We start from the raw sequence: 26,264 nt of genomic DNA, 5'->3' as shown, positions 1-26,264 counted from the left end.
GACCGTTCAATACCACTCAATTTTTTTTCTATTGTTAATAAGGAAAATTTAGAAAGTCAATTATTGAAAACCGCGCCCATTTAATTGACAGTTAAAAATTAAACACTTACCGTTATTAAACAAATTTTTATAAAAATAATTCAATAAATGAGATATTATAATCTTAGTATTAATTAAAAATAATTCGATACATAATAAGATGAAATAAAATATGTATAGTATAGATTAGAATAGACGCATATCCTGATGTTTTCAAATATTCTTATAAATTTATGATTTTGATTTAATATGATAACTGGTGTACGGTTCTAAACAATAATATAATTTTAGATAAATTTGTGTTATTGATACATAACAGTATGTGCGGTATCGAACGGTTTGATTTTAAGAAAATGGTGTGAAATATCGATGTATAAAAGTGTGCGAATTTGAACGACGACCTTTTTTTTAAAGTGTGTGGTTATGACGACCGCCGATTTTTATGACATTTGATATTCACCTGTGTAATAACTATTTCTCCTCGAACGATTTTTGTTCTTTTTTTGCAATGTAAAAACTAATAACCAATAAATCCTTGAAATTTTCACTTAATATTTATGTTAGCATTTTCCATATTTATATTATTATTGAATATATTAATAATAAAATAATGACTTATTGCAATATTAAAAAACTCATCATGAAATAACCTTATAAAAAAAACAGATAGTCTTCGGCCATATTGATTTTTTGTATACGATGATATATTATTAAATCCAAATTGAACACATCCATTACAGTGGCCCACTTTAGACTGTAGACTTTTGGTAAAGGAATTAAGTTACAAAAGTTTTAATAGTAGAATTTGACATACTATTAATAATTATTATTATATACTTTCGAGACTCAATTTTCAACCAATTCTATAACAAGTTGGGAAGGAAAATTATTGATTAGTTTTATATTTTTTCTAAACGATAGTACAATATTAACATAAAAAAGATGAGCAAGTGAGTACCACTCTGGTGTACGGTAAGTGTTGAATAGGTCACTGTAATGGATATCTTATATTTTAATTCAATGAAAATACATCGTTGTATACGAAAAACGATTCTAAGTGGAGACAGACTATTAACCTTCATTAATTACATTTCATAATATATTTTTTGACATTTACTATAGTAAAGTAATTTATTTTATTAAAAGTAATACAGTAAATTGAGTTGATTTTTGCTGAAAAAGTTGCATTTGTAAATATTGCTCTATGTATAAAATATAATAGTAATGTATGTAAAAGTTTCATGTCCCTAAAAAATAATATTTTTAAACTATAATAAAACCAATTTCATCAAATTCTAATTTATAGTGCATATAAAATAAATAAATATATAAAATATATGAAATCTTATATTAAATTTTCAAGTAATTAGACTCAACGAAAGTTTTTTATTAATATCCATAGAAAATAAATATTAAAAATTTCAAATTTCTTTATACAAAATTGTAGCATAGGAATGTATCTACGGTTTTGTTTTCGTTTGTGAGTTACATAAAAAAAAATCAATCGGTTTGGTCTATTACTGGTTTTGCTTTTTTTCTTAATGTTTTTTTTTTTAATTTTTTAAACCTCCGAAGTACCAAATAGATCCAATTTTCTATCAAACTCTGAGGGTCTTTCTCCTCCACCCCATCAAAAAACAGTTGAAATTCGCAGTATTTTTACTTCCTCAAAAAGTAAAATTATTCTACTTAAAATCTAAAATGGATTATTTTAAAATATATGTGCTTTTTATTTGAACTGTGTTCATTACTCGTAATTAATATTTTATATTGAATAATTAAATAAGTATTATGCTTATATTACCCACCAACCACTGTGATTTCATCTTATAGTATTATCATTAATTTATAAAAAATTCTGATTTGTGGATTTTAGTCTTAATATGTACAATATACATCACATTGATAATCTAAATATGTATTTTAATTTAATATCTTAAAATAATATAGGTATTTAAAAACTCCAAAAAATCAAAATAATAATGCATATTCATTATTATCATTATTATTATTATTCAGGAGAGACATTTTTTTGTTGGACCACTTTTTATATGTAATATTAGGATATATTCGAATTGACGGGTCTTGAAAATTACTTCCACCAATAGAAATGTTTGCACTCTGTCTAACACATCTGTGGTTTTTTACCATTGATACCAAAATAGTGTCTATCATGTTTCACTTTTGAAAACCAACAGGAGCTGTCTACAATAGCTGATGGGGGTTTTATACGAGCGTCATGGTAAATTATTCAAACATTATGTGAAACGTATTTCGAACGTTTCAATTATATTCGTAGCCAGTGGGTGATTTACACTATACACGATTTAGCCATTTGAGCGGCAACCTTCATTCATGTTCTGCATAATGTTTTTACAGTAAAATTTGTTTTTCACTGATAAAGTTTTGAATAGTGCAAAAAAACTAACTATAAACGATAAAATGTAAATAGTAGTTGTAGTTTTTATAACGATAAGTATAAATTTTAAAACGCATGAAAGTATCGTGTCCATAGATCGCTATATCCTACAGCCTATGCAGTAAAATGTTTAAAGTTTTAACATAGTACTTATATGTGTATTATGTATATGCACTATGTACCAGTAATACCAGTAGGTACAAAAAAAGGGGCTTGTTTTAGGCATAGGTAATAAGTATACAAACTCATTTGTAATGTTTCTATTTTTATGACCTACGCCCGAATATAATTCTATACAAAAAGATAATGTAATAAACACAAAAAAAAATTATAAAATACGAGAGATCTCCGACGTTTTTTTTTTTTTATTTTCCTTAAATTAACCTAAAAATAAACAATATGTATTTAGTGAGGATTTTTTTATTTTAAATATTTACAATTTGTTTTAATAATATCTTATTGCAATGTGAAGTTTCACATAAACAATTTTTTAAACTAAACTTTTTTATATGGGAAAAATTGAAACTCGAAGTAGATAAATCTTGTTTAAATATTTTTGTTTGTTGTGTTAGTATTGAAAAATCTAGAAGTTCACTATTCCAATTTCACTTACTAAACTTTCTAACCGTTAACTTAACCGTCATTCAATACCTATAATATATAATATTATATATAAAGTATTTTGCAATATAATATATTGTGTACCGACACCGACGAGTCTGTTGTAATTTAAATTTTAATTTTTTTACTATTTATTATTTTTTTTTCATCCTAATTTGTGGATCAAAAATTCAAAATGTACTATTTCCATTTTTCAATATTAATGATTTTGTTAAGAATGATAGAACTATTATAGAGATATGATAACTATACCGAAAACATTTAATATTTAAATACACATTATGTTTGTTATACACCGTAAATAATATTGTAGTATAATGACCCAAATTTAACATTCCATTTCCATTCAATAATACGTTTTAACATAATTTGAGGATTAAACAAACTAGTTATTTAATATGAGAAGTACTACGTTTTGACATAGTTTGAAAAAAAAAATGTGTTTTGACGTCATTCATGAATTTTAAGTTAATTTCAACAAAAAAAATAGTATAAGTTTATTGTTTAGAAAAAATATGATGATGATGGAAGCATTTAATTACTATAATTTTGCACTATTATGAGTCAATAAAAGTATAACTCAATTTTGCCAAATTTAAAAATAGTACATTTTGGATTTTTTCCCTACAATTACCAATTATGAAAATATACTTATATCTTGAAGACTAAACATATTTTGATACAACATTAATTTATTTCGTAATTTCATGTATATTTTGGTTTTACAAAACTTCATCGGAAACAAATATTTTTACCAATTTTTCAAATCTGTCACAGTCATATTTATCGTGATTCTATTATAAAAATAAAAATATTTTATAAATGCAATCATTTTATTTGTACGCAATGTGTACCGTTTTGCATTTTTAACGCGTCATTTGCATAATAAACTTACATTATGATTATCATTTTGTGAATTTTGTTATTGAAATTAAAATTAAATTTATATTTTAATCTTATTTAATTCTCTATATTTTTCGTATACATATATATTATACTATATATAGTTAATGAACTGCTAATGACTTCCAAACATGTACATATTATATATCAGCGTATATAATTTACTCGCTAAGGGGTACATTTAGGATGAACACCAAAATATACAATAATAAACAGATTATTTATTATTGAAGCTACTCTGTATTAAAAGTTAGGCACGTTAAAAAGAAATGTAAAATTGATATAAATAATATTGAAGTGTACTCACAAGAAATCTAATTTTTCTATTAAATTGAAATAAAAACTTTAAATTATAGTGATAATAATATTATTATCTCACATAATATATAACAGGCAATAGTTAACACAAATTTCATTCTAATGACTTATTTTTCAGAATATTGTTTTTTAAATTTTTATTTTGATATACAAAGTGATTGTTTTATATATATATATATAATACTCATTATTTCAAAATCCATTAAAGTTTTTGAAAATACATTTTTACGTAACTTCCAGTCTAAATATAATAATCTTTTTTAATACCTATATATTTTATCATTGTAACTTTTTTACTTTTTTACTTTTTTTGAATGACAACATGCATTTTTAATTTTATATTCCGAAACAGAATATTTTTCATAGTATTTTGATACATAAGAATTGAAATTCGAACGAATAATTAATGAGTTATAAATCTATAATGTTTAGATGAGAGGAGTGGTACGGGGTACCCTGCATCTTGATCTCACCTATTGATTTACTACTGTGCTCACCAAATTTTAAATACTTATAACTCATAAACTACTCAAACATCGACTTTTATGTATAGGAATTCTTCAAAAAATATTCTACTTCAGAGCATGAAATTAAAAATATGTATGTCATTCAAAAAAAGTAAAAATAAAATAAAAAAATATAATATATATAATATAAAAATATATTTTCAAAAACTTTAATAGATTAGATTTTAAAATAACGAGTGTCGAATTATATTATTATAAATTCAAATAAATAATAATAAATATAAATCAGAGTATCATAAATATAATTTTGTTTTAATATTTTTGTAATAGGTTATTTTAATCCAAGATTACTCAAACGCCACAAAAAAAAACGATCGTTCGTGAACGCGTTTAGTCTATATTGTGCATGGGTCAGAGAGAAAAAAAATAGTGCGCTGACATCCTCTTGAGATTTATCGAAATTGTAATTTATGATACTATTAGTTAAACAAAACACAAAAAAATAAATATATAATATAGGTAATATCTACCATGAGACCATTTTGCTGATTCAAAATCAATAGTTTAATGAACTGCAAATTATGAAATTGCAATAAATAAAGTTTAATGTTCAACAAAAATTCGAAAAAAAACAGCCTAATTTTTTTTTTAATTTACAATAATTAATTAGGTATTTTCACCTCTTTCCTATTTAAAAACTTATTGTTAACAATAATTTGAGATATATTGAAAATCTATATTTACCATTTATATACTTCGTTTACTTTACAATTTATAAGTATTTATAAATCAGTACCTATAGTTTTAGTTTTATTCCTAAAAAAAATCCAAATAAAATAATTCAACATTACTCTACTCAATTTCAATGATAGGTGATTATTATTTCTGAAAATTATAGAGCGTGCCAAAAAAACGCTTTTATTTTACTCAGATTTTATCTAATTTTGCACAAATAACCCATAGTTATTCGAAATAATCAGCCTTTGTATTTTGTAGTAACGTATGGAGTATTCTCCAGTATTCTCCACTATTCTCACATTTTTATTTTTGTTAACATCATCAACCATAGTTTCAAAAATATTATTTTCATATAATAAACGGTATAAAGTTTAAGAATATGAATACACACAATTAACAAAAAAAATAGTAAATACATAGGTATATATAGATACCAAAAAATATTTCATTTTTGTTTTTACCAACTTTTATAATGGTTTTATTAAATTATCGTAATTGTATTGTATTCAAATTTCATTTTTGTAATTATCATAGTTCCCTAAATTATTTAATTAAAATAGTTATAAATTTGAGCGTAAAGTATAAGTTAAAGCACTATTATATCGTGTGATCAAAAAGCTATAAAACCTGTCTTGCGTTGAACTATAATTTCTTTTAACCTTTGGGCTTATAGACATCTAATGAACTTAAGAAAAAAATGCTAACGTTGTTATTCAATTTATATTATTTTTGAAGCACGTAGTAGGTACATAAATAATTATTTTTTAATTCTCAATTATATTGAACAGTTTAAGGGTAACATTGATAACAGGCTACATTTTCCAGAGTAAATATTTAAAGAAATACGTGTTTTGTCCATCTTATATATTTTTCATTAATAGCATAGCTTACATTACATAAAAACGGATTATCCGTTAAGATTTCTGAATTTTTTTCAACAACTAAAATATTTTCAAAAAATGTATAAACAATATTAACTTTCAACATTTTAAATAAATCATTTTTCACTAACTATGATCTTAACCAATTTTAAGATACGTACCTATAATGAAATAATAATAAATAATTATAGATAATAGTATAATTTATTATTATTGTTATGAACTTATGGGTATAAGTTATTTTATAGAAATCAAATCTTTCTAAAAGCATTTATTAAATATTTGAATAATCAACCTCAAATGTACTTTAAATAATGTTCAAATTATTTACTTGATTACCTACTGAATAAATAACTGTGAAAATTATTTATAACATTAAGAAAAATAAAAAATAACAATCATAACATATAAGCGTCAAATTTGTTAATTGTTTGGATACCGAAAATGATTAAATTAATTACTTAGTTTTAGATGTCAAACGGCCATAATGATTGATAGTAAATAAAACGATATACTTACCAACGTATTTCTGAGAATAATATTAAGTAAATTATGATGTGATATAAAAGCCGTCACTTCCCTCTTTTAATGTTTCACATAAATTCACACTTTCTTATTTCTATCGCGCAGACCTTCATATTAAGTTCGTCACCTCCATACATCAGTTTTTTTCATACATATATTTATATACTCCATCGATATGTCAGAAAATGCGAGACTCTAGAAATTACCATTGATGTTATTCGTCCGTCATTATATGTTCCGTGTACTCTGCACTAAGTATAAAGTTTTCCTTTTGATCTCCGTACCATTATGCAGCATCAACGATGGCATTCACTTTCATTCGCCAAACACGCCGAGTCAAACTTATCTTCAGCCCGGTCCTGTATACACATACCTATCATATAATACACATCACAGTGGCCAAATCCCGCTGCACTATATTTTGTAAGGTATTCTCCAGTGAATCCCATTCGTTGTTTTTCATTCCTTTGTCTAGCGTTATGTTGTTCGTCTACGGCTGTTATAAATTAAAATAATAATATGCTTAAATAATGTGCTCTTAATACAATGATGGTATTTGTGTAATATCCCATGTTGTAATTTCTGATCGCGTGTTTTTGTACTACGCTGTTCTTTCAAACTCAAACTCGTAAGGATCTATCCCTCGATTTCAAATATGGTTAGAACGTGGGGTAAATTCCAAAATGTAAAAAGCACAAGAAAACATCACCAAAAAAAAAAAAAAATGTTTACATAAACTTTTTATATCTGCTTTTGCGTTTTGCTTATTTCGATATCATACGTATAGGTAAATCTAGTATGTGATATATTTATTGAAATATGATAAATAAATAGGCACCTATTTAAATTTATTATATATAATATTATAAACAATCATGGTATTAAGATGTTGTCAGATTGTCGCTCTATTATAATATACCTGTAGTTTCAACTGTTTCAAAGCGTACCTATAACCGCATACAATTGTTATATTAACTTATTGTATAACATACAATGTTTTTTTTAACGAAAAATCAACTTAAATTAATTTTTCGCAGCAATATTTAATACTGAAATAATAACAAACGGCAAGTTGTCAATAGAATCAGTATTTCCTTTAATTCAAGATAGAAAAAAAAGAAAAAACTTGTGAATTAATAAATGATACGATAGATACAGTTCTCTAACACAATTCTTAAGAACGAAGGTATTTCCTTCCTAATTTTTATTTTTATTATTATACCATCTAAGAATTATAGTTTTCTCATATGACCATATGGGAATGATAAAAGTAATAGCTATCTAAATAAAATCAGTTTTAATTAAACTAACTGTAAAAAACTTTGAATTAATAAATATATATCAGTATATAATGTTTATATTTATTAAATGAAAAATAATTGATATTTTCAACTAACCAGTAAATTAAAATATTTTGAAATAATTAATCATTTTAAATAACTAAATCTAGAGAAGAAAATAATTTCAAAATTAACTATGCCAAAAACTGCAGGAAGTAATATTGTATAGAATTATATGCGTAGGTAGTTGGTATTATATTCATACCTAGTTTAAGTTTATTATATAACTGTAAGGAATAAATTTATAATAAAAATAAAACAATAATATTAGTTAACTTTTTTTTTGTTAGGTATTTCATAAAAATTATATAGATATGATTATTTATTATTATAATTGTTTTAAAATAATATGCGTAATAAATTAAAATTTAGTAAAAAAATGATCAATAGTATAAATAACTATAATAGTTTGTATTCGTGGTTCACAATGCCAGAGTAGTACCACATTGCCCGTAAATATAAACAAAGGGCTCTGAATTTTAAATATTACAAAATTAAAAATTTCACTCTACTTAAAATATTTCAAAATATTTTTTCTTTTTTCAAACGTATTCGGTTATAGATGATTAGAAATAATAATATATTGATTAAACGCAGAAAATATTGATAGTGAGTACTGGGTAATCAACCAAGATTTATGAATTACATACTATAGTAAGTTTGTTAATGGTTATAGATTAAGCTTTTTAACTATATAACTATTATAACTGCTTAAAATATGATATATTGCCATATAAGTATTAATTGTATTAATATATTATTGGTTATAAGCTAGGGTTGGGAACTTAATTATCCTTAAAAATACTTAATATGTACATACTCGTGCGCTTAAAAAATTATAAATATGCTTTTATATTTTTTTCTATACATAATTTTTATTTGTATAAATATTTTATCAAACTATAAATAATATAGTAAAGAACATAGTAATAATTAAGTAATAAATTCTGGTTTTAAATTTTCAATCAAAATTTAAAAAAAAAATTAAAATATTATGTTTATAAACATTTTTTGAATAAAATAAATCTATCTGTTAATGTTTCTATGAACGTATTAATCAAGACTGACAATAATAATAATTACGATCTTTGGGTAAGTCTATTAATACCATCAACAATAATTATATTGAATTATTTTTTAGAAAAGTATTTAAAGAAAATACTCTATCATAATACATACTAATAGACAATAAAAAAATAAATTACTTTAATACTTAATATCAAAAAACTTATCGTGAAATATATATTAGATAATACATTAGAATATTAGATAATAACATTTTTGTTCAAAATCGTATTTTTTTGTATACAATATAATGATACGTATTTTATTGAATTGAAATTTAACACCTCCGTTACAGTGACTGACTCAACATCTGAAGAATGATAACCACTTGCCTGCCTGTTTAAATTGTAATTTTATTTAATTATATTGACATAATATTCTTTTAAAAATTGTGTTAAATTATATCAGTACCAATTTAAATTTACCATTTTACTTATATGGGAATCTAGAAGAAACATGCGAGGAAATGTAAAGATTAAATCATCTTAACGGAGTGTCGAAGTCTATGAACAAGTAAAAATTGATGTCCTCTCCCACCTTTTAAAAAAACTAAGTGCGCTACTGAGAGCTAAGTTAATTATGTATAAGTATTATAGTCGCTGAACTAATAAAATTTTGTATTGTCGTCAACCGTAAATCGTTTTCAAGCTCATTCGTGCGTTGTAATAAATTATCTAGTAATTCTCCAAAACCCGACGGCCGACACTTTTTGGCCAAATTATAAGCTCTGTTACTGGGAAATAATAATATCATCTACTGCCGTTCTCATATAGGGTTAAGGATCCACTAAAGTTATAACAATTAGTCAAATATTATCGTACTCGAAATATACCCTTTTCTTCGTTCGTCGATTATTCGCGCCCTTTATTAATGGTTCCGACCGAAACGTTGAATACACCTCTATCCAACAACACTGTTCAGATTTTAGTTCGATGATGGGTAACACCAAAAACGCATTTATATGTCGTCCATACACAATGATTGATGGATTGTTAGGGATGGACTGGATTGTTACTTATATATTTATATATATTATCTGTATTCTGTATAAGCACACACGCGCAATAACGAAGAAAGTAATATTGTTTTGTTCAAAGTATTAAATTTAACACATTAAGTATAAATAACAAAGACGTGAATTAAATTTTAAATTTATTTCAAAACTTTTAAAATAAACAATGAGACAAATATCACTAATTTAAATTTTTGTATTAGAAAAGAATATAATAAGAATATTTTATAGGTTAAAACAAAGCAATAATATAACGTTTTGTACATCTACAGACTTGAAGGTATCGCAAATTAAATGAACGATCTATAAAAGAGCTTTTATATTCATCGTTTAAATATGTAATTTTATCAACATTTGAAGTTTAAAATATTTATAAAAAATAATTTTGTTTATTTTTAGATTTTTTTGGTTATAATATTAACTACTAATGGAAAATTTTATATTCAGTATTTAAATCTTAGATATAAAAATAAAAGTTTTTATAAATTTCTAACCAAAATAGTTTGAAAATATTTGTGATTTTGATAAATTTCTACAAAATTCTAATTTTAAATTCATATTTAAAAAAAAAAAATTGTGCAAATATATTTTTATAATTCGTGTATCGATACATTGAGAACAACTGATGTTGAATTTTGTATTTAACTTTCAAGAATTTTAACCCAGCTAATAACTTAAAAAAAAATCGAAAATCTCGTATAAATTCCTATAAATAATCAAATTATTTCACGTATAGATCCACTTATCAATCTTTTTTTATTTTTGAACTGCAATTTCTAATACAAATAGATTCCTAAAATAAATACAAGTTTATTTTGTATTATTTTTGAATTGTCTATACATTTTTTAAATTAATTTTTGCATTTCGTATTATACAATTATTATAAAAATTTAAAATTTAAAATTTTTCTAATAATTAGCATTTCAAATTATTTTAATCTATTATTTGTATTTTGTTATTTGGTCTTATACCCGTTTTAAATGTATAAAAACTCAAGTTAACCTCTCTACTGTATAGTCATACTCTATTGTTTATTATATGTGTATAGTACGTTTCGATTGTATACCTAAAATCATTAAGTAGGTCACTAATTTACTGTAATACATATTATGTTTAATTTGAATTAATTTAATAATTAATTATTTCATATAAAAACGTTTCTGGAAGAAGATGGTACATAGGTACTTTAATAATTTTTTGTATAATATTTTTATCTACTATTATCTCTGTCATTAGCAATTTACCGATTGATGCTATTTCACTAAAATAATAATAGTTTGGTATAAAAAAACAAGGGTTGTTAAATTTAACTTGGGGATGCTAAAGACCTTTTTTCGCCTCCCTAATTGCGCCACTATATCAACTCCTATTTTAGAGGCTGTAAATCTCAACTTATTCCAATAATTACGTACATATGTATGTTTACTAAGTTAACTTAATAAGTGATAACAAAGATAAGATAAAACTAGAACATGTACTGTTTTAATTGATACATGTACTCAAATAAAAGTTTGTTATAATTTTATATTTTTATCCTACCTTGATGGTACGTCAAAAGAAAAAAAATAATAATTATAATAATAATAAATTTTTATGAGAGGCGGTCGACTGGGGATTTGTTGTCCAAGAGTAAAAAAATTCAAAACGAATAGTCTGTATATACATTATACATTAATTATTGTGATCACCTAAATTATGATGTAACTTTTATTATATCAATTTGGATTCATCTTAACATTTTTAATATAAAATATTAAACACACACGAATTGTGTCAATTTTATATATATATATATATATATATACATTTAAAGAACGACTTAGTTAATTTATTAATTTAAAACATTAGGTAATGTTTCATTTTAATTTTAATTTAAATAATGAATACTAAAATTTAAAGAAGATTTAATTTAAAATTATTAGTAAATCAATGTCAAATAAAAATTATTGAAATTATAATATGCATACGAAGAGAAAAACACACTAATATGGCGGAGAGAGTGGTTGGTTGAAAAATATTTATGTCGTTTCATCGTTCATGGTGTTGGTCGTCGGCTGCAATGTGATAGCAGTATAAATTATGCTTGTTCAAAAATCTTTTCTGGCTGAATTCGTTTTCCCTACGACAACACCTGCAGCCGTCTGCAGTAGGTATAATATATATCTTCTATATTATAGTGTTTGACAACTCTTTCCGGCTGATTAATCACACGACAATGATACAAACGGCAAACGACATGAAAGGCGTGCAGTTGTTAGGCAACCAAGTTTCACATGAAAATGACGTAAAAAATGGATATTTTTAACAAAGTTTCGGTGAAAGATGAAAGAAATGGACGTCGTGAAGAAATCAAAAAAACATGTAAAACCATTGAATAAAATTGAAAAAAATACTCTTTTTTCTACGGACAGCGACAATTCGACAACATAGGTTTATAGGATATTTGAACCCACCGGATACAAAATTTTAACCAGTATGAAGAATGGAAAACTGTCAAATCGTGTGTACTTATATAGCGCACGCACGATATATACATAGATATCAAAGACATTATTTTCTACCCGCCGTTTCCTTGGTAATGTCGCAACGAATAATGACGGCTGAAAGTCAAATTAGAGTTAAGACCCATGTATTATAATAGATGATGTACAGAGTTTCTTATAATCGAAATGTCGCGTGGATAATAAGCCAGCGTGAAATGAAAACAAAACTTTTCGCGCACGACAATTAATTTACAGTGCCATAAAAGAAAAAAAAAACGTAAATAAGTGAAAGCATGTCTAGTAACTTATTTAGCATTGCCTAACTTATGGGCATTATTTATACTGCACGTTTTATTTACTTATCTTTTTATCTTAAGCACTCCATACGTAAATTATTGAATTACAAAATAAATAAATTACGATAAAATTTAATCGAAAAAGTGAGCAAGTAGTACCGCTCTGCTGTTCAGCACCGAGTGTACTTCGTCATTGATTAAGTCACTGTGACGTATGTGTTTATCTTGAATTTAATGATAAATATACGTAAAAACGATCAACGGAAACAATCTGTCCTATGTTATATTACTGAGTATAAATTTTTATAAGTATTTTTAAAACTATTTATAGTGTATACGCACACAACAAAATCTAAATTCTTGTAGAATCAATGCACTCAATATGCTGTTCATCATTTAAAACAACCATTGAAAAATTAAAATATTTGTTATTACATTGCTTTGCTCAGAATTTAAAATATAAATTTGTTATGATTTTGAGCCCGTATTAAACTAAAATAACAGTGGATTGGTGAATTAATTTAATTTTCGCTTCTATAACTTCGAAGAATAAAGAGATAATAATAGTTTAGGTTACTATATTGTAGTAGTACTGCATTTTACGGTAAATGTAATAAAACGCTAACGACGGACAAAATAATACACGTTGTTAGTTTACGTGCAAATTGAATGTTGGGGTCCACGAAAATGATAAAATATTGATTATTTTTGTTTTAAATCGCAAATAACAATAAAAAATAACTGTTATTGTGACCCTAAAAGTAAAAACTACTCAACACTTTCTATAATTATATTGTAACAACAATTCAATAACTACTATCATTATTCATTAGTTCGTTACCACCTATTACATTTTATGATTCGTGACGAATTTTCGTTTTGTTTGTTTTTTTATAATCATGGAAATAATTACATTTTATAAAATTGTTGAATAATGTGCACAGTACAATACACCTAGCAAAGTGATATAAAGTGAGTATGTAAGAAGTTAATTTTAGTTATAAAAGTAAAAAAAAAATAATATAATATTGATGGTTTTTGAAATAAATAATTAATAGTAATAAAACAATATTGAAAAATACCACTTCTAATATTTTATGTGATATTATTGTATAATCATTAAGTAGAAGTTTTGAGGTTTAAATTAAGCACATCATTAAAATGTCGTATTATTCATATAATTATACACTGGAAACATAATATTATATTATGTATATTAAAAAATTAATAATAATTGTTACATTATACAAATGACCGGAGTGTACCTACCATGTATATCTCTGGCCTAGGCTATATCGATCATAAAATATTATTTTGAATGAATTATATTAAATATTTAAATTTTGGAAAATTATCAATATTATTTTTTTAATAAATTGGCGCTTTTTTGTCACCTACACATAAGTTGCAATAATTTAACTTATAAATTACAATAGTCATCTACTATGCTAAAAATGTCATAAATTGCTGCAAAACATTCACCGAAAAATTCAGTGATAGTATTATTATACGTAGTACATTAAATATGAGAATACTATTGGCATGTTTCAGTGTAATTGAACGAATAAGATGGCTTTGACAATAAAATAAAATAATATTTAATTTATGCACAACACTCAATAATTGGTCACTCTCCTGATCGTTAACTTTATTAATTGAGATTTGAAAACTGAAGTCAAGTTGGCAAAACGGAATGATATCTAAGGTCAAAAGTAATAAAATTTGTTTATTTATATTATTTTATATATTATGTATGATAATTGTATGCCGATCCCAAATATACATACAATAAAGATATTTTAATTAGTTGGAGGCGGAAAATACTCTAAAGATGTGAGGTAGGGTAGATGAATAATTGATATAATATAATAATTGGAAGAGACAAGGAACGAAGTTTCTTAACTGACATGTTAAGCGCCCTAAATAGTGACACCGGAAAAATAATAATGACAGTGAATCAATTGTTAAAACGGATGAGAGTTTTGCTAAAGAATTCATTTTAAACCAAAATGTATATATTTTTCAAACTTAATCATTAAACACGAGTTAATGCTGAATAAGAAATATTTACATTAATAATTTAAATTTTAACATATTATCATAATGTATCTGCATTACATAATATTATATACTATATCTTATATAAAATGTCATCTTTTCATGACAATAATGAAGTGGAAATGTGGTTCTTTTTGTAGTGTGCAAACTTTTTTGATTTCTGAAACAAACAATTTGACTTTACAAAAACAAATGGTTTTTTCCGAATCACTGAGTATAATAAATTTAAATATTTATAAGTTAAGAGATATATATGCGTTTTTATGGATAAAAAAATATTCCTGCAATAAATTAAAATGTAATAATATTTAAATATTCTACCCAGTATTATAATTTATTGTTGTATATATAATTTGACTAGGTAAACGAAAAAAAAAAATAACTGATTTAAATGTATTTAGTATTATAATTTGCTGTTGGTTTATTATTTTGTATTTTATTATAAAATTCGATAGAATCGTAATTTATAAAATGCTTTTAACGAACAATAATATATGTAAGAAGTGTAGTGGTGCTTTGTTAAAATTGCATTACAGTTTTTTTCATAGACATTTTATATTGTTTTTTATTAAGAGTAAAATATATAGCAAATATTATTTCTTTTTTGCAGACATTTAAGAATTTCTTTTTTTTATCACCTATTTTCAATGTAAACCTTTAACTTTGTATTTATTCCTTTGTTGAGTGTTATACTTATAGTTAACATAAGATTATTAGTAATAAAAAAAACTTTATCTCAAGAAACAACTCAGACATTTTAATTATTTTACAAAAATATACTATAATTATAAGAATATTTCATTAAATATTGAATGCTTTTTGATCTATTGTTTTCTTAATAAAATATTTATTATTTTATTCAAATATCTAATTGTGGTTACTATATATCTCCTATATTTTATTATTTATTACTAAGTTAACTAAAATATAATTTTAATTTAATGACGGAAAACTAAATACAGTTTATAAAACGGATATATTTTTAATATATTATTCTTAATTCTGTTACAGTTGAATCTAACAGTCAATTTGAAGCAATACGTACTTATCTGAAGGAATTAGACGTGATCGAGAATGTTTGGATTGGTTTGAAACGTAATAGCGAAGCTAGTGAATTCACATGGACGTAAGTATTTTACTTATTTATTTATCTGCAATATTGTGATATTTAAAAATTGAAATACAATAACTAAATTTGAAAATTAAAATAAAGACATAAATTATAACTAAAAGCCGAATTTTATACAAAATGCATGTTATTATTTTCAACGTCATATACAATATACATGTAATTAACAAGTTTTCATAAATTTTACTCAATAAAACAATAACATTTTAAGTTGCACATTCTTTTTAAATACATTTTTCTGCATAATATTATGGTTATAAAATGTTCTTTAAACCCTAAAAATTTAAAAATACATCTTTAATATAATTTAGACTTTGATTTTATGTACCATGTATTTTCTTCATAAATCTATATATTGTTATAACTTTTTTATATAACGTACAGTATTTTAAAGAGAGATTAATGTGTTAAATGCAATAGTAAGAGGCAATTCGAATATGCCCATTCCATATTAGGCACCTATACTGTCTGTCTATAAACTTTTTTATCTTATTTAATTACATGAATGGATTTATTCTTTGTTCTCGATACACCTATATAAAAATTAATACTATAAAATATTACAGATAATACATAGAGATTACATAATAAATAATTATGTTAGTTTACAAATTGCTGGCGTTACATGTGCACGTGAAATAGATACTTTATTTTTACATTATATATATCGTGTATTTTTAAATTAAGATGTCAAAAGTTCTAAATTCAAAACTTTCATCTATTAAAAATTAGGTTGAATTATACAATAAATTGGGTGAAGTTTTTAAGATGATAAAAAATAGTACAGTATTCGGTCAATACCTATTATCAAAAAACGTTAATTATTGAAAAACTAAATTGATCAGTATGAAAAATAATTTATACATATTGAAAATATTAAAAATATTCTTAAAAGTATTCTTCCAATAAATATTTCTAAAGGACCATTTTTCCAAATAAAAATCAATCACGTTTTTTTAAAGGACTTTGTTTTGCTTTAGTTTTTTCTAACATACCACTAAAAAAATTACAACTTTTTTTCATTTTTAAAAAAATATACTATAACCAATACATATTCAACGAAAGTATATTAAGGATAAATTATTTAGATTAGATTATTATATTGTTGTTATACAGAAAATTAAAGTTGATATAGATTTATTATTCACAAACAATCGATAATATATTAACCAAAAACAGTTTCACATAAGTTTAGTTAATTTATAATAATAATTATTATTATTATTATTATGTATTTAAAAAATATTACATAATATAATATCTCATATGAATAATATTATCGTATTCATCAACTACTTATATGATAATTATATGCACAGTAATTACCAGCCCCTCGCCAGAAGTGGATACTTTAGAGAAGAAGTTCCACGTTCATCGGACCCAGTTTGCGTTGTCACTGATCCTACGGCTAACTTCAAATGGCACAGCTTACACTGCGGAGGTCCAGAAGTTGCATCATTCGTTTGTGAACTCCCGGGTATTTATATTATAAAATGTATTATTGAGCTAATTTAAAAAATTATTTATACTAATCTGCAAAGTTAAGGGTACATACTTACAAAATATTCAGAGATCGAAAACCAACTTATGAGAACAACACTTAATACAATAATCAAAAATATATAAAATAGCATAAATATTTAAGCTTTAAGTGTTATAATTAAAAATTATATAGATTTTTAAGTATACAATATTAATTTGACAATGTTTGTGATGACAAATTATATTTTTAAATATCTATAGTAAAAAAAAAAAATAAATAAGTTGATTACGCTCGCTGTTCTGTAAATATTGAATGGATCACTGTAATATATATATGTTGAATTTTAATTCAATAATTTAGCAATAATAAAGCAAATTTGAGCGGGGACTTTCAGAATTGTATCATCTTATAACGCTATTTTATCGTATTATTTTAACTATATACATTAATATAATACTTACAGAAAAAAAAAACACTCGTCATTTTAAAATAAATACATTTCTCCGTTCAAAATCTAAAATCCAAAAAGACATTTAAAATGTTTGTAAATAAATTTAAATTAATCTAAATATTTTTAAAATAACTTAATGATTAAGTTAACGAGTTTAGAAAACTCTAATTTATATATTTGGTAAAAATATTAAGTCTTTACGGTTGTTTTTCTCAATTAGTTACCTAAAACAAAAAACAAAAGATGTTATCAGTTTTCACAAACTCTTATTGCATAAATATTTCCATTTTCAGCTGTCTTTTGATAAATTTTCCAAATTGATATTTTTAGTACTCTTAATTTACTACTTTCGACTAATAAGATTACAGACTAGTTACAATATAATACTATGAACCATTCGCAATGTTGATATTGTAAAACGTGATGCCCTAGGAACAAATTTAAATGTAAATGCATTATGCATATATATAGTAGAATAAACTATTTGAAAAATGATGAGAAAAGTACGCAATTTAAATCATTCTTGTCGAGATTTTCTCATTTTTATTTTACATTTTTTATTATTTTTTTAACTTTTTTGCATTTTTAATGCATATTTGTAATTTATTAGTGCATATTTTTGGTTTTGGCTTAAATTTTTACGTGTTTTTTTCTATCTATACAATTTTCTCAACTTTCTGACATATAATAAAGAAGACTAACTACCAACAGCGAATTTAAGAGAGGCGAATTTTGTAGCATATTATATTGATTGTATTTTTAAAATAATATTTTGGAGATTTTTGTGCATAAAAATCCGTTCTCAGTGACTCCACTCAAAAATACATCATTGTATAATCAATAAGTACATTTGTGTCTGTTTTAGGAATCTAAAGTAAAATAATAATTTATTCGGATTATTTTCTATTTAAGAAAGATGTGTGAAGGGAATATAGGGTGACGTATATCACATAGTCCATTACTTTGAATTAGCATTATCGGGTTATGTCGTGTTAAATTATTGCAATGGACATTAATTTGTTTAAATTTAAGAATCCCTATTTTTTTTTAACTTTTTCGAGTATTAGGCAAAATTAATTTAATTATATAGGAAACATGTAATAAATTTTCAATAAGTAATCGAAGTTTTAAAGTAAAAAATAAATAAACAAATATTTATGCATATAATACTAATTACTAATACATGATTCAATGTTATATAGTTCCATATTGGGCATCCAAGAGCAATGGGTGCATGACAAGTATGATGGAAGGCATGACAGTAACTTTTTTGCCAGAACGTCCTGCTATTCAACTCACAAAGGAATGTAGTCCAGGTGTTTCCAAAAACGTTACTTGCAAAGGAAACATGGTTTGTTATAATCAAAATATTTAATGCAATTACAAATACAGTTAGTTTTATTAAAAAAGTCATGTGTGATGACAATTTTAAAATGTCTTATTAATATTATTACCATACTACGTTTTACTGTTAATACTAATAAATTAACTTTGACATAATTTCTTGATTAAAAAAAAAAATAAAGACGAACATAATATATAATATCAACAATTAGACCTTTAACTTTAATTTAAATAGTATTATATAATGTATATTATATATCTATATTAAATACAATAAAATAGGTAAATAATACATAAATATAAATATTATAGAATAATTTTAAAAGGAATTTAATTTAAAAATTTTAAATTATTTTAAATATTTATGTGGTTTTACAATTAATCAAAATGTATGATTAATACCTGATATTATTATGATATTTATTAATTAGCCTGACCAAATTAATTTAAAAAAAATTAAAATGTAGTAAGTACCTACAGGGTAATACGAATGATATCAAATTATTAAACTCACCAAATAACTCTAGGTATCATGCATATTTTTATACATGTACGCAATTCATATTGTGTACCATGTACATTATACCAAATTGTATCATATACATTATATATTTAATATTTAAATTATTTTTGTATAAGAGTTTATATATGTATTTATTTATTATATATATTATATCATTACTAGACAGGTGGTATCATTTTAAGAATTTTAAGAAGGTATCTGTAATTTTATGATTAGCTGGATTGCATTGTTCTTTCAGTTTTATTTTGTTAAATACCACAAAGCAAATCAAATTTAAAAAAAAATAATTTTCTGCAATAGGATCATGATATAGATACTTTTGGTTTCTTTGCATCTCACACAAAACTAATGAAGTAAAATCATTCATTATCTTTTATTTTTATAGGATACACATATAATGATAAATATAATTATGATAACTAGTAAAAAAATATAATACTATATAACTATATTATAGTGAAAAACTTGTTTTACAGAATAATTAAAATTTAAAATATTACTCCATAGAAACTTACTACATATAATATAATAATGTACTTAAAGTGTCTTATAATTTTTTTCCAACTGACGACAACCACCTATTAATTCTTCTACACTTAAAAATATTTAGTTTGTCGTAAATTCTACAACCCTCGTGGGCTACTTAACACGCTTATAGTTATTAAAATGAATCACAAAACAAATTCGTTATATGCGTTACTATCATTAACTATAGTAGATATTCTCAATAGGAACATTTAAATCATTTTTATAAGAAATTTAATATTATTAAAAGCTTTTTTTTTAAAAAAAATAACTGTTATATATGTATATCAATGTATACATTATTACATTTTCATCAGTTAAATTGTCTAATTTTCAACAAAAAATGTTTTGTGTTTACAATTTATAAATATCTATAAAAAATATATATGTATTGCGCAATAGTGCAAAATATAATGTATAAGATGGATTCCTCAGTTCCTATTAAAACTTTCTAGGATAGCAGCATTAGCAGCCACCGATTTTTATAACACTTATTATTCATTAATAAGAACTTAATTTTCATTTTAATTTAATTTTTGACTAGCTATTTAGTTTTATTATATATTTTAAATTTTAAATTTTAAACGCATAACCAGATAAATTCTTATGAAATGTATTTTTGAAAATTGTATATTCGTATGTTGTATTAACTAAACATTTGCTTTATATTTTAGAAACAATCGGAAATAATCGAAAAATTAAGCTGTTCAAATTCTAATAAACCAATGAAGACATTATTTAAACCAGTCAAACCTGAACTAGCTGATATTAAATTAAAAACAACAACCTCAAGTTCAGAATCGGGTAATGTATAAAAAATCTTAATTAACCAAAATAAACATGATGAATGTTATATTTTTAGGCCAATACATATTGTTAACTTATCCATATCAAATGTTTTGATTGCCTTTAGAAATTATTAAAATGAATAGATATCCAATTTTGCTAAATATTTAGCATATTTATTTTATACATAACTTTTGTTAACAATTAAACGATGTTTGCCAAATTACGTTATGAACTAATGAAATTATTGTATATTTTACTATAATATTTAATGCGTATAATAAATTAACTAATTATTATAATAAGTGAAGTTTGTTATGGTAGATCCATTAATTAATATTGCTTAAATATTCAATAAAACATCTAATTTTTAAATTGTTTGGTTAGGTACAACAAAACACATAAATATGTTTGTCTTAAATATTTAAGACTTTATAAAAATTCTTCATCAAGCAAAATTATGTTTATAAATCGTAGAGTTGCATATAATGCATATAATAAAATGAGTATGTGTATGACATATTAAAATTAGACGTACCTCTTTATGAAATCAAATCAAATTACAAATCTAACTAGGTTATGCCAATCAAAATACAAGTCAGACAAACATACCATAATTTCATTGTCAATTTTGGAGGAGACACGGAGAATTTAATTGTTAGTTTTGGTGTTAAAATCTAGTACTGTGAAGAATTCACGACCACAAATAGGATTTCATTCTATCGTATACAACTAAAAAAAAAAACACAACAAATCATCTTTCTTATAAGATAAATAAATATTCTTTAATTTTCGCCTTATAATTAGCTTAGGTTGTCAAACACAAGTCAATAGGTGACTTGCCTTACCAAAGTGTATAATTACAATTTAGATTTCTATCATTCTACCACAAGTCACAACGCATACCAAACTCTGAATAATATGCATATCGTTTTCAGATGTTGAAGACTACGCTATCGAGATGGCCACGATTGCTCAGTACAACGACGAAACGTTCCAGTCGATATCTAAAGTGATGGGACGCAGTAGCGGTAGCATGATAAACTTGCCACAAGAGATGTCGATTGCCCAAGAACCTATTAAGTCGTCGGGCCGAGGAGGTTTTGACACCAACGGCATTGATTCGGCGTTTATCGGTGGCCAGGCCGAAACCACCAGTACCGGCGCTAGTAGCATCAGCACCAGTACGAGCACCGGCACTAACACCGCAAGCTCCGTGCCCAGTACAAACACGGTAACCAGCTCCAGCACTACCAGTACATCTAGCACCACACCGAAAAGCGAACCGAAAACTACGTCGTCGACGACCGCGAAACAGATGACGAAAACGACGCCCATCGAGACCGCTACCGAGACGACGACACTTGCCGGTTTGGTCAAGCTTGGCACGACGTCCGGCACCACGACCCATTCGACCACCGTAAATAAAGCGACCACCTCGTCCGAGAAAACAACTACAACGGGACGAGTTGTGACGACGGTTGGGGGTACTTTGGCCGGTGGCAGCCAACCGACCGAAACCCCGGCCACCACACCGGCGACCACCACCAGTAACAATTACCATCATCAGCAACACCGCGCCAATGCGACCAACGCCAACGCAAACCCACGCGTCTACGCCACCACCGCCGTGCCCAGGAGCCGGCCGGCTGCACAGATGACGACCACCGAGAAGATACACACTGTGGCCAAAATGTTGACCGCCGAGACCGGTGACGTCCGTCGGACCACCGACGACAGTCGCCGTGCGACCGCCGCCACATTAGCGGCCATCGCGACAGTCGTTGCGAAAATCCCGTACACCGTCGCTGCCGCGTCCGCCACTGCCACCAGCACCACCGGCCGCGCGCTGAACTCATTGCGTTCATACGCCAACAACGGCAACGGCAACGGATACGTAGCCAAGGCGAACGACGCCCCGACCATCGAGCCACCGATCCGCGTCTACAAGAAAATCGATTTCCCGGAATTGCCATTCAACAACGACGGCGATTACGCGCGCAAACCCACGGCCACTCCGTTTTCCGGAACCTCGGCCACCGCTACGTTTTCCAGCCCCGTGAGTGCCGCCACCAAGACCGGGTACAACAATGCGGCGACCACGCGGTCTTCGACTCGACCGACCGTGACCGCCTCTATCGCCACCAGCGCTTCTACTAAACATGACGACGCCCTCAACAGTGGTACATACGCTGCCACCGAAACAGCTACCACTAACACCGTGCCCGGCACGTCGCCCGCGGCTGTTGCCGTCGACGAATCAGACGACAGCACTCACAATTGGAACATCGTTTCGTCGTCCCCGCCGTCCCTGCCAGCCAAAATGACCTACGACGCCGCCTCCGCGACCCCGTTCGACATCACATCCTCCGCCACTGATGTTTCGGCTGCTAGTGCCGCAGCAGAAGCCGTCACCGTCACCGCCGCAGTTACCACAACCGCCAGTACCAGTGCCGCCAGCACCACCACTGCCGCTGCCACCGCCGCCGCTAACCACCGGAAAATCGCCAACTACGACGCATATACCGACCACCCGAATCGCAGCCGTCACATAGTCCGCCCCAAACAACAGCACCATCACTCCTACCCGTACATCTTGTACAGACTTTTGGGATAAACGGCATCCTGTCTCTCCCACCTCCCCAGCGCTTCAATCACTTACGATAATTAATGACCGTGATCTATCGCCAACACCGTTTAATTTCCTGCTCATCTCATATCCGTCATCCTCAACCCCTAACCGAATTGCATCATCACAATATTACTGCACATAATACAAAACACATTCATTATATTTAGGTACTTATTGTACGCCGTTCTGAGTTATTTCCTTCCGCAGTGTGCCCCACGAAAGTGACGATCTACAGGTGCAAACATTTTCTCATAAAGTGCTCAATTCACCATTTTGCTACACAATTTTTTTACGTTCGTGATATTTTCAGCCATAGGTATTTCAGTTTTCAAAAACTCCTATTCATATAGACTAGCCAGTTTACCTTTCGTAGGTTCACGACGCATGATAAACTGATCATTGACAAACTAACCGGGTTTCAACGAATAAGTTTATGACGAAATAAATAACATTGTACGATTCCAATCGGATCTATAATTTATTAATCGTTTTTCACTATCTTAGTACTCGGCTTACGACTAAAATTTAAATTTCCCTATAGATACAAATTTAAAGAAGCGTGAGCAAAAACTGGGTGTTCTTGTCAGACGAAGAGTTATATTTCCCGGAATACAATGATTGAATTTAAAATTCAATGTTGATTCCAATTTTTAAATTAAAAAGTAAAACATAAAATCAATAATAATTTTACTTTCTTACGGATAATATTGATATTCAATGAGAATACTTTATAATTTAAATTGTTTTTGATTGTCGTTTGTCATCAGCTTGCATTATTCAAAACGCACTTATTTGATTATTAATTATCAACAATATTTTAGATTTGACAATAGTTATGAATTGTAATTTATATTAAAATAATATTATACTGCTTTTTCAAATTTTTCCATTTATATAATATTAGTATTAATAGTTTGAATAAATTATTAATTTAATCAATCAATTTATAGTAAAAATGAGTATCATATAGGTATACGATTTAAATAATTAATAAATGCAACAGCCAATAGTATACAATGATATGATACATAACAAAAAAAAAAATTAAAATTTGAATAGATCTAATTATTCCTCTAATTAATTATTTTTATAAATTATGATCATAATATAATATAGGTAAATATATGTAACTACTCGTTATGAACAGGTACTATTTAGTTTATTTCAATTGTATGTGCAGATGAATTCTTTAATATTAAAATCGAAACTATGGCTTGAGACATAAATAATTAATAATTATTATTACACATGACAATGACTTTATCAACCCTGATTTAACCAAATTCATGTAATCGAGCGTATTTTGAAACATAAAAACGTTATAATTCTGAGTAAAACGGTAAAAAGTTTATTATTAAAATAAATATCATGATTCATTACATCAAATATTAAAATATTACATTTATAACCTATATTATAATCTTATTACACAAATTTAAAAATTGTTCACATCATACAGTGAAACTGTTAAAGTTTCAATTATAACGTTATTATTATCATCATTATTAATTATTATAAAAACAAATTAATTGATTATTAGTAGCTTTGGTTCCAAAAAAGGAAATATTTTCAACTTTTAAAGTAGTCTTTACTGTGAAAACATTTTGTAGCGTTTGATATGTTTATTGTGTTTGGCTTAATTCATAACATTTACAATTTTATATATAACTATCTACTTATAAAGATAAAAGTATATTTTTTTTTTATATAGAAAATATAATCTTTATCTTTTAGATACTTATCTAATAATTTTGAACGAAATGTAAAATTTTAAAAGTATTAAACTGTGGTCAGCGGATTCTACACAGAGTACCCGAAAATGTTTGCTTTTATTAACTCAACAATATCATATTATAGGTAACAAGAAGTCGATTCATCGCAATATAGCTTTAAGATGATTTAATTATTAATTATTTTAAACAATATTGTAGTTTGATGTTATAAATATTTACCTATTTAGTAGTTAGTTATTGAAGGTATTGTGTTTGTCAATTTGTAGTCATTTGTAGTATTTTGAAATATAATAATCTTTGCTGTCTAAAGTCAAATATTTTATTCATTTTCTACACTTAAATTTTTCCTATACGTAATTTTTCTACAAATCATTATCATATTTACGGTGATCTGGATGATGAGTTACCTTGAAAAATTTCGATTTCAAGCGAAACGATGAACGTATATTAGTGTTATAATGATGTGTTATTTTTTTATTTGCTTGGTGGGTC

The 26,264-nt window shown here is 26.2% G+C and overlaps 1 protein-coding gene across 1 annotated transcript in view; it reads left to right on the top strand.

Annotated features, from left to right (window-relative positions):
• The window catches only part of LOC113559665 (serine-rich adhesin for platelets-like), a 246,841-nt gene extending 221,946 nt beyond the window's left edge, over positions 1 to 24,895 (top strand). The window contains exons 3-7 of the mRNA XM_026965418.1: positions 16,178 to 16,292; positions 17,615 to 17,772; positions 19,432 to 19,580; positions 21,296 to 21,425; positions 22,346 to 24,895. Coding sequence (XP_026821219.1) covers positions 16,178 to 16,292; positions 17,615 to 17,772; positions 19,432 to 19,580; positions 21,296 to 21,425; positions 22,346 to 24,024 — 2,231 coding nt within the window. The 3' untranslated portion in view covers positions 24,025 to 24,895. The remainder of the gene's footprint in view (positions 1 to 16,177; positions 16,293 to 17,614; positions 17,773 to 19,431; positions 19,581 to 21,295; positions 21,426 to 22,345) is intronic.
• Positions 24,896 to 26,264: the final 1,369 nt, after the last annotated feature.

The sequence above is a fragment of the Rhopalosiphum maidis genome, chromosome 3 (assembly GCF_003676215.2).
Source record: "Rhopalosiphum maidis isolate BTI-1 chromosome 3, ASM367621v3, whole genome shotgun sequence".
NCBI lineage: Eukaryota > Metazoa > Arthropoda > Insecta > Hemiptera > Aphididae > Rhopalosiphum > Rhopalosiphum maidis.
The sequence above is the reverse complement of the archived record's forward strand: the minus strand, read 5'-3'. Positions and strand labels throughout refer to the sequence as shown.